At 42.2% G+C, this 15,944-nt stretch overlaps 1 protein-coding gene and 1 non-coding gene across 7 annotated transcripts in view; one reads left to right on the top strand and one right to left on the bottom strand.

Annotated features, from left to right (window-relative positions):
* Positions 1 to 15,944, top strand: part of ptpn4a (protein tyrosine phosphatase non-receptor type 4a) — a 49,341-nt gene that overhangs the window by 7,567 nt on the left and 25,830 nt on the right. For 5 of the 6 annotated variants that reach the window (XM_046844875.1, XM_046844874.1, XM_046844877.1 and 2 more), the window contains one exon: positions 12,292 to 12,446. In XM_046844875.1, coding sequence (XP_046700831.1) covers positions 12,309 to 12,446 — 138 coding nt within the window. In that variant the 5' untranslated portion in view covers positions 12,292 to 12,308. Of the gene's footprint in view, positions 1 to 11,812; positions 11,833 to 12,291; positions 12,447 to 15,944 lie in introns of those variants that run through there. The other variant, XM_046844873.1, reaches the window with a different exon arrangement.
* trnae-uuc lies at positions 9,385 to 9,456 on the bottom strand. The gene has a single exon. It is a non-coding gene; the product is annotated as a tRNA-Glu (tRNA).

The following is a 15,944-nucleotide window of genomic DNA, read 5'->3' as shown; positions in this document are numbered from 1 at the left end:
GCTTCTTACAGAGCCACTCCTTGGTTATCCTGGCTGTGTGCTTGGTCATTGTCATGTTGGAAGACCCAGCCTCGACCCATCTTCAATGCTTTAACTGAGGGAAGGAGGTTGTTCCCCAAAATCTCGCAATACATGGCCCCGGTCATCCTCTCCTTAATACAGTGCAGTCGCCCTGTCCCATGTGCAGAAAAACACCCCCAAAGCATGATGCTACCACCCCCATGCTTCACAGTAGGGATGGTGTTCTTGGGATGGTACTCATCATTCTTCTTCCTCGAAACACATTTAGTGGAATTATGACCCAAAAGTTCTATTTTGGTCTCATCTGACCACATGACTTTCTCCCATGACTCCTCTGGATCATCCAAATGGTCATTGGCAAACTTAAGACGTGCCTGGACATGTGCTGGTTTAAGCAGGGGAACCTTCCGTGCCATGCATGATTTCAAACCATGACGTCTTAGTGTATTACCAACAGTAACCTTGGAAACCGTGGTCCCAGCTCTTTTCAGGTCATTGACAAGTTCTGGGCTGATTTCTCACCTTCCTTAGGATCATTGAGACCCCACGAGGTGAGATCTTGCATGGAGCCCCAGTCCGAGGGAGATTGACAGTCATGTTTAGCTTCTTCCATTTTCTAATGATTGCTCCAACAGTGGACCTTTTTTCACCAAGCTGCTTGGCAATTTCCCCGTAGCCCTTTCCAGCCTTGTGGAGGTGTACAATTTTGTCTCTAGTGTCTTTGGACAGCTCTTTGGTCTTGGCCATGTTAGTAGTTGGATTCTTACTGATTGTATGGGGTGGACAGGTGTCTTTATGCAGCTAACGACCTCAAACAGGTGCATCTAATTTAGGATAATAAATGTAGTGGAGGTGGACATTTTAAAGGCAGACTAACAGGTCTTTGAGGGTCAGAATTCTAGCTGATAGACAGGCGTTCAAATACTTATTTGCAGCTGAATCATACAAATAAATAGTTTAAAAATCATATATTGTGATTTCTGGATTTTTTTTTAATTTAGATTATGTCTCTCACAGTGGACATGCACCTACGATGACAATTTCAGACCCCTCCATGATTTCTAAGTGGGAGAACTTGCAAAATAGCAGATTGTTCAAATACTTATTTTCCTCACTGTGTGCGTGTGTATATATATATATGAGAGAGAGAGATACGACAAAATTGTACAAATATTTTACATTTTGCGCAACAGGCAGCAGTGGATGATGTACGATACGTTGGACATGCAGCTAGGATGAGCGTATCTCTCACCCTGTGATAAAAGCTTGGAAGAGGAAATCTTTCTTTCTTTCTTTCTTTGATTTGGATTTAGATTAAGCCCTGTTGGGGAAAATGGTTAGGTTTAAGATATATTCTTTTTTAAATAACGACCAATTGGTTGTTACGAACAATTTACAGTTATACAACAATTAGGATATACCTAGCTTGGTTTTGAACTGGTGACCAAAAAAGGTGATTGAAATTATTTTTTTTGCATTCCAAAAGAACTTTGATTCAGTTGAGGCCAACAAATGGGTAAAAAAAAAAGCAGAGGAATACACAAACACACACTTTTATTTGTATCACGCGCTAAACAATGTGCATTGTCACAAAGCAGCTTTACAGAAATCCGGACGCGGATTTCTATTTCGATCTTCAGCTCGGGGGGGGGGAACCCAGACACGAACCAGAGGAACCAGACCCGAGAGGAAGTTCATCACTATGAGGCCAATGTTACTGTTGCGCAATATTTAGTGGTAACAGGATGTTGGTTGGTGAATGAGAGCGTGAACACGAGTACAGGAGCAGGTGAGGTTATGGAGAGGAGAGGTTGAGGGCGTGTCACACGACGCTTTTCGGAAGTTGGGTTTGTTATCCATGCTGATGAGTCAGTTGTAAAATATTCCAAGAATCTCAAGTCGATCGTTCGTCGTTGTGTTAAACGATTTGAGTTTTAAGTAGCGCGTGTGTTTCTGTGTGTGTGTGTATATACGTGTGTGTGTGTGTGTGGCTTCTGGGAGGGATTTTGTCCCAGAGCTTGAAGTCAGGAAAGGTCACTGGTTACTTCTGCACTCAAACAGATGCTGTTTCTTTTTTCGTAACTATCTGTGCAGTGTAACTCGAACCCTGCGCCAGTATGCCACGGGTAAACACACGAGGCAAAGAATGGCGCAGGACCGAAAAGCAAAGAAATCAGTGTTAATTCAGTCAAAGGACCTTGCGTGTCTGCAGCCAGCTGGAGAAAAGATTTCATTTATATGTATTGGGAATCGTGTGTGTGTGTGTTGGTAGGGGTGTGTCTTCTTTATGTGGGGGACGTGACTGGAATAGGAATGAACCAAAAGAAAAAAAGGAAAACAGGTCCGATATAAAGCCAGTGAGAAAATCTGCGAGGTTTCTTGACCCTGCAGGAGAGCAGTGTGAGCTTGTTTTTTTGCTGTAATTGCAGGCCAAATACTTCCTGCTGCCTCCCTTGGCAAGTTTTGCAGCGTATTTTCAGGCCGAGAACCAAAATAACTTGCCTCCTTTTATTTCACTCGCTCCTCGTCACTGTTTATTTATCGCGAATGACGAGACCGAAAGAGACTCTCGTAAAAGCTGGTTTAACAAGTAACCAATGAGCGTTTCACGTCTGGTAAGGAAAAGGACACGACGTTGCGTGTGAAAATACCGGCACCCACGTGTCGTCATGCGTCCTCAGGTGTTTTGTAACTTGAGACACGAGAAAGTTACAACCCCCAACAAACACCACCCCCCACACCACTACCACCCCGAAGCAGCCGGATATATTTACATCGCATACTTTTATGCCCGTCATTTGTTTTTAACCGCTTTGTCCAGATCGAGGTCCTGGGAACACAGAAATGTGAAATAAATCCACATGTCCATCATGGAATTCCACATGTGCTCAAGTTAAACCATGAAGGAATCCCAAAAAATTTGAGTGGAGTCGAGAGGAATCATCAAATGAATAGGTACAGCAAACACCATACATCGGACGGGAGACTGGAAATCGACGCAACAAGCTGTGCACATCTGGATTGGGGAATTTTCTGCCATTCTTCTAATCCTTTCAAACTGTTTCAGGTTAAATAGGGGGACTGAAGGGTTAAGGGCCTTGCTTGGCGATAGCGGGGCTTGAACCCCCGACCTTCCGATCAGTAACCCAGCACGGTGGACAGACACTTTCATGTCTCTCCACAGATATTCAATAGGGCTTAATTCAGGGTTTTGGCTGGGCCACTTGGGGACATTCACAGAAATGTCCCTAAGCCACTCCTGTGTTGTCTTGGCTGTGTGATTAGGGTTATCATCATGTAGGAAGGTGAACATTCAGCCTGAGGTCCTGAGCGCTGTGGAACAGGTTTTTTTTATTAAGAATATATCTGTACATTGCTCCATTCAGCTTTTTCATCAACCCTGACGAGTCTCCTAGTCCCTGCTACAGAAAAAACAAACAACACAGCATGATACTTCCACCACCATGATTCAGTGCTGGGATGGTTTTGGACAGGTGATGAGTGGTGCCTGATTTCCTCCAGACATCTTTTTGCGCCAAACAGTTTAATCTTGGATTTATCAGAGGATCTTGTTTAACACTGTCCTTCAAGTGCATGTTGCCAAAGTCCAAGGAGGCTTCCATGTTTTTTTGCACTGAGGAAAGACCATCATGCTCACTTAATCTTGTAAACAGGTGTCCACAAACTCAAATGTCTAGCTTATGAGGATCTTTTGGTCTACTTTACTTGCAAGGCAGGAATAGTTTACTTGAGGAAAGAGACTTTTTAATGGCGTGTGTTACAGACGAAGAATTAGTGTCAAAGTGTATAGATTTATCCATTTGCCGTTATGGGCTCTGTTCCTTTCAGGAAGACTTTACACTAGATTTTGGAGGAGCCTGATCATCTTTAAGGTGTTCAGTGGGTTTGAGGTCGGGCTGTTTGCAGGACGCTTAGGTTCATCCATTGTAACATGCTTCATGGGGCTCACTATTAAGTACGAGTGCATTGTCTTGCTGGAACAGGCTTGCTGGAGCCATGTAGTGTATACAATCTGTAACAAATGGAGAGAAGAATAGGGTTCTTTATGATGCACACCCCTGAGATCCTAGTTCTATTCCATGCTTTTTTGAAATGCTGCACTGGTTGACAAGCCACATTTTATGGGTTCCTGTGCCACTTATTCCTGAAATCCTCGGCTCTAATTTCAGGTTTTTCACTTCCACACTCCTCTTTGGCCTCGGTTTGACCTCAGACAGGCTTTACAGTAGAACCGATTATACAGCAACCCATGAGCCATTCAGTTTCGCTTCAGGAAAACAAACACCATGACAGAACGGTGTCCATTCATATTGAGTGAACGATGGAAGCCAGTGGGGCTATGGGAAATGTTTCATTTGGTTACGTCGTGTAAAATTTGGCGGCCATGTTTATATACAAAACGTACCAGGGTTATCCAGCAAAATCTCGAAGTCTATTGATAACTATTACAGGCTCCAAATTTTAGTAGCATTTGTGTAAAAAGCTTAGCTATCTTTGCAGAAAGCTACAACCAGTCCTTTTGTTGACGAGGGCCGAAGGAAAAGTTGACCCATTGCCAAACTCCGCTGCTTGAGAGTAACCGAGTGCATGAAGTCCTGCTGCGCTTCAATCCGGTGTAGTTCGGACCGGGTCGGATTATGGGATCGAGTCCTCTTGGCTGTCGGAGTGGTTTCATGGCTTGGAGATGAGTTTGCGTTGGCTCTCTAAATAAAACAGGTAAACTCATTAGGAGATTAGCATAATGTTTGATCATTCTTTGGGGCCGAGAGATAACAGGTTCGACTCAGGGCGAAAAGCGACAGCTGAGTCAGATTTTGTAGAACGCTGACAGGTGACTTTAAGATCAGACTAGAAGACTTTTCCGCAATCCATCATGTGTGCGGGGTGTAAAGTTTTCATGACAAGCTGCTAACAAGAAGTTAACTATATGGACAAAAAGATGGACTTTTTGAACATCACATAATAACCTAGCATTGTAGTCAGGGCTCTATAGCAGGCCACTCAACCCATACAAAGCATACACTATATTTCCAAAAGTATTGGGTCACCTGCCCTTTCCTGCTATATAAACTGTTACCACAAATCTGGAGGCACTCAATTGTCTTTAGATGGCGCTATAATAAAATTTTGCATGTACTTGAACTTGGAAACCCAAACCTGTTCCAGCACGGTGATTCCCCTGTGCACAAAGTGAGCTCCTTGAAGATCTGGTTGCTTTGGAGAGTTGCTTTGGAGACCTGGGGTGCAGTCAGCACCCCAGGTCTCCTCACCTACATCAATACCTGCCTTTTGTAACACCCTTGTGGCTGATGAACACAAATATCCATAAACATACTCAAAAATCTAGTGGAACGTCTTCCTAGAAGAGTGGAGAGAATTATAAGAGCAAATCTGGACTAAATGTGGAATGCAATGCTCAAAGATCACATACCATATTTATGACCCAATACTTTTGGAAATATAGTGTATCTTTATAGATCTGGCTTTGTGCACATTGTCAAGTAAATGGGAAAAGTTCATGCTTAATCCAGAGACATATTAGGACCCTTTCCTATCACACCACATCCTATACAATTATGTGCCTCCAACTTTGTGGTATCCAGTGTCCCAATACTTTTGTCTGTATAGTCGATGGTCAGCTCTGGACAGAACTAGTGTGTTCTGGAAATAAATCATGGTCTTGAAAGTGCTCACTGCGACTAACGATTTTCTTCCTGTTTAATTTGTATCTGAAGCGACTTTCTTCAGTAGATTCTGCACCAAATGCAGCCAAAGGCTATAAAAACGTCAGCGAGTCAGAGTTGTTTGTGCGGACGTGGAACACACGTGCATGTGTATCCGTGTCCCCATTTACCTGAGATGAAGAAACACCCAAGCCGCCAGAAAACACACACTGTTTATATTCGACGCACTCGGGCTGTTTACGGAGAGAAAAAGGTCTCCGTCTATCCTCCCGAAATAAAATTTTCCCTCAAAACAAATAACGACCATAGTCCCATTCCAGGCTTCCCATGATGCACCTGGGCAACCCAGTAAGCCTTTAAAGCCTTTACGTTTATTAATTGACATGTATCATGTTCATACTGGGGGTCAGCGTTTTGGTTACATTTTTTTTTAAATAATTAATAATAAATGTACAATAATGAATTCTTTGGTATCAAAGTTTCGAGACGAGCTGCTTTTACTAGAAAGTTACTAACAAGTCTTTTGGCCCAATGACTTATGAAGGTCGGTGCTCCCTGCGACTGATGGGGCAGCCTTTGTGCCGTTATCTTTTGACTCGTCACAAGACTAGACTCGAAACGTTTTGATACCACCTCGTCCATATTTAACCGTTTATCGTGGTACCATAATGTGGGTATTTCGGGAATTCCGTTTTAGGAAAATGGCGATTTTTTTTTTTTTTTTCCTCATTTTCAGCATTCCAGCTCGTCCCAAAGGTGTTCAATGATTTTTTGTTTAGCATGACCGAATAGGCCAAACGGCAAAAGTATCAACACGTGGACATTCTAAAACACTCAGCATATTAGAGAGTCGATCGCGGAGTGGTATAGTGATGTCATGAGACCCCACAGATAATTGTTGATGTAAATCCCGTTCTAAGCTGCCACACTTTTGCTCAAAGACCACAAGAAAGCTAGTCAGCCGGACTATTCCATCGGTAGAGGGGTAGTCCTGCTCCCCTCTACATTAATGGTAAGAAGATTGACCGCAAGAACGTCAGCGATCTTCCTCAGGCCCACGTGCAAGCTCGAGGCTCAGCTTCACATCTTATTCGCGGTTCCTATCGATCCAGCGGGCTGAGGTTAAATCACAAAGAGCTCCGGTTAGTACTCCCAGGTTGCAGCTCCTGTTACGTGCTGCTGTGCTTAAGCCTTTTTTTTTATGGCTTTGTTTCTCCGAGGACTCGTCATCTGGCTAATGAAAAGCATGGGACGAGTTTACAGGCTATCGATCGCCTTGTTGGGTTCTTGTTCATGTATAGTGTTTGTGGTGAGCTGATCCAACGCTTGTAAGAGTTATAGCATATGGAAAATTTAATTACTGTACCGCTCAGGGTCATGGCATCATCTTACACATTAAACTACACATTTCAAATTGTATTTTTATTTTATTTATTAAATTTTTTTTCTAGGCTTTAGTTCCCTGTTGGAATTTTTTTTTTTCCAAATTTTCCCACTGTCTAAATAAACTACAGTAATCCCCCGTTTATTACTCCAAAACCACCCGCAATAAACGGACGCCACCCCAAAAATGCTATTTTATGTATACAGTACTGTACTGTATTAACTGCATTTTACAATGTTTATTTTCTTATCAATACATTTCAACGTAAAACTCCATAAAAACAATTCGCTATAAGCTTTTTTTTTTTTTTTTTTTTTTTGGTCTATTGTGCTATCCGCAAGAGACCAGGGAAATCTGCTAAACAAATTCACATCGTGGCAAATGCAATTCCACGATAAACCAGAGGTGGTGCTAGATTTGAAGTGCAGTAAAGCGGTGGAATACTGTAATTCTGTATTGCATCATATATCAATGGGAACGTACAGCGCCTGTGAAATGTTTTATTTTAGTTTTTATGCAATGACCTAGGTAATATGATGCTATGAAGATTTACTTTGACCAAACAAATATGTAAACGTACAACAACAACAACAAAAATCCTCCCTTAGCATAAAGAATAGCTTTACACACTTCAGGCAGTATTCAGGCAGTTCGTTTCTCTAAACATTCAGCCGAAATCCTTTGCCATGGATCTTGTTAAATTTCCGACTAGTTGGTTATTTCATTCCAATCTTGTGATCCAGATCATTCCAGAGCAGTTCAGTAGAATTTGAGCAGGTCGTTCAATGATAACACTATAGCCGACTGTTTGTTTTCCAAAATTGTCTTGTCGTTGGTTATCTTTAGCTGCAGTTTAGGCGGAATTGCATGGTGTTGAAGTATGGAATGGTAGTTATGTTGGTTCAGCATTCCTTTCAAGAAGTCTCCAACCTTTCTTGCTCCAGAACAAACCCAAACCATTAAGTTTCCACCTCCATGTTTGAGGCAGTCTGTTAACAATCATCTTTTCTGTTCTCTCTATTGTTTTACATATGTTATACTGTTAGAGACAAAAACGTCACATTTCTTCCACTCAGTCACTGTAAAACATTTGTACATTGTGCCAAATTCTACCTGTTTAAATCTCATGACATATCAGTTGTGGCCCGTAATCGGTTGGAATAAAAACCTGCACCCACTCTGGCCCTTCGTGAAAAAGATCGGACACCCCATATTTATTTAATTGCGTATAAACAAATGGTATATGCGAACGTTTTAAAACTTACAAAAGAACAAGTGCTTCCAAACGTTTTGACAGAGGTGTCATTTATTTATATATTATTTATATATATAAAACTGTTGTTTTATCTATCTATCTAATTTGTATTTTTACATATTTTTCATTTTTAAACAAAGAAAAAGAAGCTTAAAACAAATAAAGCCTCCTTTGTATTTAACAAGGGTGCCAATATTAATAAAGGGCAATGTGACAACTGTGTCTTTCTGTATTTCTGAGAGCAGTTTCTAGGTCATGGGTTAAAGCACGTTTTCCGTGTCAACGCTTGTGGTGGCAACGTGCAATATAAAGTATCACAACGTGTTTCCCAAGAGGATATTATGTATTATTTGCATGTCTTGTTTCAATGCCTATATCCCAAAGGGTATAGGTACGAGCGATATAAATTGCACAGCGGAAGTAGTCCTTCGGCAGAACTCAATATTGAATCACAAACCCAGCTGAAGTGCTGCCATTTACTAAAGGCAGCTACAATATAATATGCAAAGCTCCGTTATGGTTAGTGATGTTCCCGCAGTGTCCAAATTGTGTGTTTATTCCTGCCCCTGAACTGCTTAGCTGAGAGTATATTACTAGCTCGTGTTTGCTAAACGTGGCGCTGCGTCTTGATGTTGCTGCCTCAAAGCTTCAGGTCAATCCTGAGCTCATGTTACTTCCTGTGTGGAGTTTTGCATATTCTCTCTGGGTTTCCTTCGTATTCTTCGGTTTCCTCCCATCTTCTCAAAACACATAATAGGTGGACCAATGACTGACTTGCCTCCAGGTGCCCCTAGTTTGTCAATGTACTTGGTGAATGGCAGCAGCGTCTGTATTTACTGTGCTTTTGTATACCGTGTGTCTGATCTTCTCCATTGCCATGGCCACATGCATGAAAATTCTGTCCATATCTGAAAAATTGTTTATATCTGAGAAAATGTTTTTACGCTGGATGCCCTTTCTAATGCAACCCTCAACGTTTATCCGGGCTTGGGACCGGCACTAAGAGTGGCTGGGGTTGGTTCCCTGAGCGGGGATCGAACCCGGGCCGCAGCGGTGAAAGTGCCGCATCCTAACCACTAGACCACCAGGGACCCATTCAAGAACTTAAGGAATAACATTTTAAGCTACGTTTTTACTGACAAATTCCATACATTTAATAAAGTAATAAAGTGACATTGTCCAGATGAATTCAAGGAGGTACCATTGTGGTTGCGGGGGGGTTCATCCGAAATTCGGAACCCGGATGGGGGTTTTCAAGTCCAGTCAAGAAGCTTTTATTGTCATTTCAACCATATATATATGACGCAGTACACAGCGAAATTAGGACAAAGCACAAAATAGCGCCACCAGTAAACCTACTGTATATTATACAGTGCAGTGTGCGGAGAGAACTGAGTACAGGAGTGTACCTTGTAATTAACAAAATGTAAACTGCGACAGCAGAACTCCCGTGAGATTCGGGGGGACCACTGTATAGCCTTCATACCTGCAGAATGATTATTAATGTAGGGTAATTATCATGCGTTACTTTTACTTACATTTTGGCAGTTCGGTGTCCTGAAACACTGCAAGACTCAAAGCACTTTTGTACGGCGCACTGGATAAGGGCGTCTGCTAAATGCCACAAATGTAAATGTAAAAAAAAAATGTCTACATCCAACCAACACTAAAAGACAATCGCAGTGAAACGATTGTTGCTACTCATCAATTTGCAAACATTTTGACATTTCCAATGGTTTCAAGGATTGTTTATAAATTAAAAGCCTTCAAGAAAGTTATACAGTTTTCTCAGCAGTAGAAACCCTAGAAACGTTTAGTTCAAACATTTGATCATTAAATGCTCATGGTCGCCATAACAAAACCAAGAGCTACAACATGCGACCTAACGACCTCTGGAAGCAGATTCAATGTTCAGCACCGGTTTGCCAAACTTGATTTTAGATCAGAATGTGAAATCAAAAAATTAATAAATTACATCTAAAATCTGTATCATTTTTTGGGCATCTGAGATTTATAGGTTTGTGGAGGGTGTATTTACTTTTTCCTCTCTTTATGACTACATGCATCCCTTCATACACAGAATAACAGTATTGGGATTGAGTTCAGTGTGGAGCTGTAAGTAGGTCAGGGGAGCATGGGCCACATTCTGATCCCACAGACTGCCATCGTTAATTGTGTCCCACCTCGCGGCGGATTAGAAGCGTTTTGCGAGACGAGACGGGAACAGGGGGTCGGAGATGCGAGAGATTTGGACACGGACAGATATCGGCACAGGAGGTCAATGCAAGATAAATACGGCTACCGGTATTGTTCTGCGCCATCGTCAAATCTGTAAATGTCATCGTGCACCCGGGAACGAATCAGTGTAATAGAATCGCCAAGTCCTAAATCAAATTTAGCATGAAACTCGTTTCGGGAATTTTTTTTACTGGGAAGAGTTTCATCCTCATTTGAAAGCTGGGAATATCGTCTCAGCTCCGAGTCAGTCTATGTACACTTTTGGGGGTTTTTTGCTCGAAGAAGCCTTTCTGTATTTCTAGCAGCAGAAACGGCAGTAGTAAATCAAAGGCAGGCACTGATGGAGGTGAGGTGAGGTGAGGTGAGATGAGGAGGCCTGGGGGTGCGGTCAGCCTTCCAATTCATCCCAAAGGTGTTCGGTAGAGTCGACGTCATTGCAGGCCACATAAGATCATCCACCTTGTGCACAAGGGGTATTGTCATGCTGGAACAGGTTTTCTGTCTCCTCCTTTCGTTTAAACGAAGGAGAAATTTGATTGTTTCAATTGAAGGATTTGAATCCTTTTGTGCCTCCAACCTTGCGGTAACGTTTTGGGGAGGAACCACGTATACCTGGGGGGGTTCGGGGAGTCAGCTGTCCGAAAAAGTCTCTTAAATCCAGCGGAAGCAGTCAAGGTGTATTTAATTTTTGCAGCCTTTGTACTTTAGAGCCTTTGTATTTCCGCTCAAGCAGAAATATGGAAGGAGGAGATTTTAAGCAGAGCTCTGCTACCTCTCGAGTACAGGAACGAGATAGGTCATTCACTACTGCTGCTTTCTAATTGGTAAAAGAAAATCCAATAATATTCAGTAAGGTACAGTCACAAAAAAAAGCAGATTTGGCAGCACCTCACAGCCCCAGGGTTCAATCCTGAGCTCAGGGTGTGTTTGGGGCTTTTATCATAGTTCCTCCTACCTTTTTAGAAAGCATGCCAAAAAAATTGCTGTTCTGTGCGTGTGCATGGTGCAACCACGCTGGACTGATGTCATATCCAGGGTGAATTCCCGAATCACTCCAAGCGTTCTCGGGATTTGTTCCGGATGAATGAAACGAGTAGAACAAGGTTCACGGATTACAAAAGTATTTAGTGTATACCAGTGGTGTGTTTTTAATTAGGATGTCCCGCATGTTTATCTTCAGGATATGGGAAATGATCGGTCGGATCGCCTGCTTGTGGAAAGTCTTCCTTGTAAGTGAAAAGCTTCTAGTAAGCCGTGATTCACTGATCGCTCTGGATAAATTTGGAGTATTTCTTTAGACACGGTACATCGTGACTTACGAGGTTATTCCCAGCAAGACTGAACGTGTGAGGAGTTATTTTTGATTTTTTACGTTGCAATTTTGTTTCTGTTGCGTTTTAAGTCAAGACACAAGTGTTACCTTGTGAACGTGTTTACACTGGAGACTCTAGGGCTTTTGTGCCCGGTGTGTGGGCATGGCTGTGAAAAGGAAAAACCTTTATCTCTTATCGCTGTGTATTGTTTTACCGCTTAGTCGTGTTAAGTCTACAGTTTGACGCGGCTGCTGAATAAGTGTGTGCGAAAGTGTAACTATCTACCCATCCATCAATATAGCGCTGAACCTTATCCTGGAGAATATGAAATTGACTCGCTTCACATATTCTGATCTGTGTGTGCTTGTGTTGCAGACTCTGGCTGGAGCGTAATGAGCTCACGTTTCCGGTTGCCCGCTGGCAGATCCTACAATGTCCGGGCGTCGGAGCTGGCACGTGACAGGCAGCACATTGAAGTGCTCTGCAACATCATTTTGTTGGACAACACTGTGCAGCCTTTTAAGGTCAACGTAAGTACTTTTTTCTTTTTTTCTTCTTTGGAAATGTTGCACAGACACACAAAGAAATCCTGTTGCCCTCTTGTAGCCTTCTCTTTTGAATAGCCGAACTTTTCCGGTTACCAAGACAACCCTTACAAGCCCTTGTGCTTTCTGACTGGAGGACAGTCGTGGCCAAGTTGTGCTCAGAGTCGTGTTTTGTTCCTAACATTCCTCCTGAATGAGAAGTTTCCCTTGGGGGTGCCTGAATCGAGTACGTACTTGCAGCGCAGCAGTGGTCTCTGATCTAGAAACACTAAATCACAGTGCTGTCACAGGACACGCCGATTGCAACATCACTCTGTTTACTCTCATGACCAAGCAGGAGCAGAGCGGCGAGCGTTTGGCAACGTAAGCCTGCTTTTTTTTTCTTTTAAAAGGTAATCTAAGGGGTTATGAAAGAAACATTTTAAGGTATTGAAAGAATTCCACATTTGTTTCCACTGTACAATTCAGACAGGAGGGAATACTGAGCAATGCTTGCGTTTGCTTTGACTGGAACTTTTGAAGGCAAATGCACGAGTTGCTGAGATACCGCTGTTTTGTTTCGTCTTTTTTTTTTTTAAGCTGAAACTTACATTTGCGATTTTTGCCGCCCACAAAAGTCCATATAATGCAATTGAGCTCTGACCTCAACCCTATCGAACACTTTTGGAATGAATTGAAATGCTGATTGCACCCCCAGGCCTCCCCAGAGAGGCGTGATTGCGATTGTTTGGTCATTTGCAGAGGATGGACTTAGCATAAATCAGTAGAAGAATCCTGAGGATGGAGCCACCAGGAAAAGAGAGAGGCAAAGGAGGAGGTTTATGGATGTGGCGAGGGAAGACATGCAGGTGTTTGGTTCGAAAGAGGCAGATGTAGAGGAGTGATATGGAGACGAATGATCCCATGTGGAGACCCCTAACAGAAGCAGCCGAAAGAAGTAGTTTTAAACAAAAGTGTTAAACAACCTAGAATTTGTTTATATTTTAGATCGTCTGAAGTAGCCAAATTTAGCTTTGATGACGGCTTGGCAAACTCCTGGCATTATCATCAGCATCACAAGGTAGTCATCTGGTTTTATATTCACTGGTATACCGTTTGGGAGTAAATGTGTGACATTTCTTGCCTTCTTAATGCGCTTTAGACCAGCAGTTGTCTTGTGCAGAGGAAGTGTAAGTACAGAGCCAATAGCCTGTTTAGTGCTACTACAATTACTGTACAAATCCATATTGTAAAAACACTCAGTAAAGAGAAAAGATGGTCTATCATTACTTTTAAGAAATTAAGGTCATGCAGTCTAAAAATCCTAACGAAATTTAAATTTATTCTCCATGTACAGTCTCCAAAACCATCAAATGCTATGATGAGACAGGCTTTCATGGGAAACATTCCAGTAAAGAAAGATCAAGAGCTACCTCTGCTGCAGAGGATAAGTTTATTCGAATTACCAGCCTCAGAATCCGCCAAGTTATATAAATGCTTCTCTGCGTTCAAGTGGCAGAAATATTTCAATGTCTAATGTTAGAGTAGACTGCGCGAGTCAGGCCATCATGGTCGAATTGCGGCAAAGAAACCATTGCTTCAGAAGAACAACAAGTAGAAGATGCTCGCTTGAGCCAAGAAACACAAGGCATAGACATTAGATTAGTGAAAACTATCCTTTGGTCTGATGATTTTGAGATTTTTTTTTTAAACGGTTGTGACTTGTGGCTAGATGTGAACGGACAGTTCCTGAATGTGTGGTCTCCACTGTGAAGTAAGTAGAAGGAGGTGTAATTGTGTGGAGGTGCTTTGCTAGTGATTGTTGGTTTAGTCAATACTGAGGGCACATCTAACCATCTTTGTTACCACAGCATTTTGCAGCAACATGCCATACCATCTGGTTTGTTTGAACTCAGCGGGACATCATTTGTTTTCCAATGACACACTTCTACAGTAGGTTTTGTCTAAGAAGGAGAGTGATAGAGTAATAGAGAGAGACCTGGTCTCCACATTCACCCAATTGAGATCCAGATGAGATGGTTTGCGACGAGTTTAAACGGAGCATTCAGTATCTCCAGGAACTTCTCAAGAGTGTTGGAAAATTGTTTCAGGTGGCTATAAAATGCCATAACATTTCTTGACAAAAATCGCACTTACTATATAAAATATGAATGCCACAGTTAGTCTTTAATGTGTTTCTAATGTGCATCACATTCAGGGGCTCAGATTTGCTCTCATCTTGTTGCCAAACCTCTCCAGGTTATAGGCATCCTAACATCAGGTCCTGAACAAGTGGGGAAAAAACACACCACAGAAGCACTAATAGTTAAGAAGGCAGTGAGCGTTTAATGGTAACGGATTCTTGTTGAAGTCGAACACGAAGTCGGTTACTGCCATTGGAGAAGTTCAAGACGTTGTTGACGCTACCTGAGTTGTCGCTGTAAATATTTTCCATCTGTTTGTCTGTAGCGGTGTGTGTTATGACTGGAATGCTGGAAGGAGCCAGCAAATCTAAGCAATAACTATAAACACGAGGAATAGGTGACTTTTTTTTATGGTAAGTAGCACAGATTGTTGCAGTTGTCCCACAGGGTAATTTTTCTGTCCTAGTTCATTTAAAGGTCACGTCCTCTGCAATGAATTATAAATTTTTTTTATGGCAAGGAAAAATACACAAGCACCAATTTGATAACCACTTCCGAATCGGATTTGTACGGTTGGCGTTAAACAGTAACGGAATAAACAGTCGGAGCAGCGAAACAAGAGTCAATCTGGCGGCTTTCCCAACTATAGTATCTATAGAACAACTTTGGGATGAATTGGACGGCTGACTGAACCCCAGGCTTCCTCACCTTACATCATTACCTGACTTTGCTTTTGTGTCTGAATGAGCACACGTATATTTATACACATGTATACACAATACACATACCGTATTACATAAATGTGGTATAATCTCCTGTTGAAGTTGAATAGTTCTGGTTTAAGTCTTCTCCGGTGTGATTTCCTGCTAAACCGCTCGGCTCCTCCCAAAGGCTTTGAGATGTTTTCTGGACAAGCTGCTTCCTGTCCCCACACATTTCTGTCATTCCGGCATGCAGGCCCGCACTCCTGTTTCCTCACAGCACACGACACCCATCTATCTCTTTGCATTCGCTCTGCACGCAGGACGCCCGACACCGTCACAGACCTGCAGCTGCTCAATTCGCTTCAGTCTCGGATTTTCTTCTCGGACCGACAGGGAATTGGTGCTGTTTGTGTTTCTTTTTCACACAGAAATGTATTATGTATTTAATTTGTTTTTGTCTTTGGGCAAGTGTTGAAATCGCAATATTGAGAAAAAAAAACATATCAACCCCAAGAGGGAATAAAGAAGAGCCTCTTAGACCTTTTTTTTTTTTAATCTGCTATAACGATTGCGATAACTAGAACTATCGCATCTGATGCAGTCATACGCTCACATTCTCCGCCAACCAGTCAGCTCTCTTAACCAACCAGGGAGGG

The sequence above is a fragment of the Silurus meridionalis genome, chromosome 3 (assembly GCF_014805685.1).
Source record: "Silurus meridionalis isolate SWU-2019-XX chromosome 3, ASM1480568v1, whole genome shotgun sequence".
Taxonomy (NCBI): domain Eukaryota; kingdom Metazoa; phylum Chordata; class Actinopteri; order Siluriformes; family Siluridae; genus Silurus; species Silurus meridionalis.
This window is presented reverse-complemented; position numbering and strand designations above follow the sequence as displayed.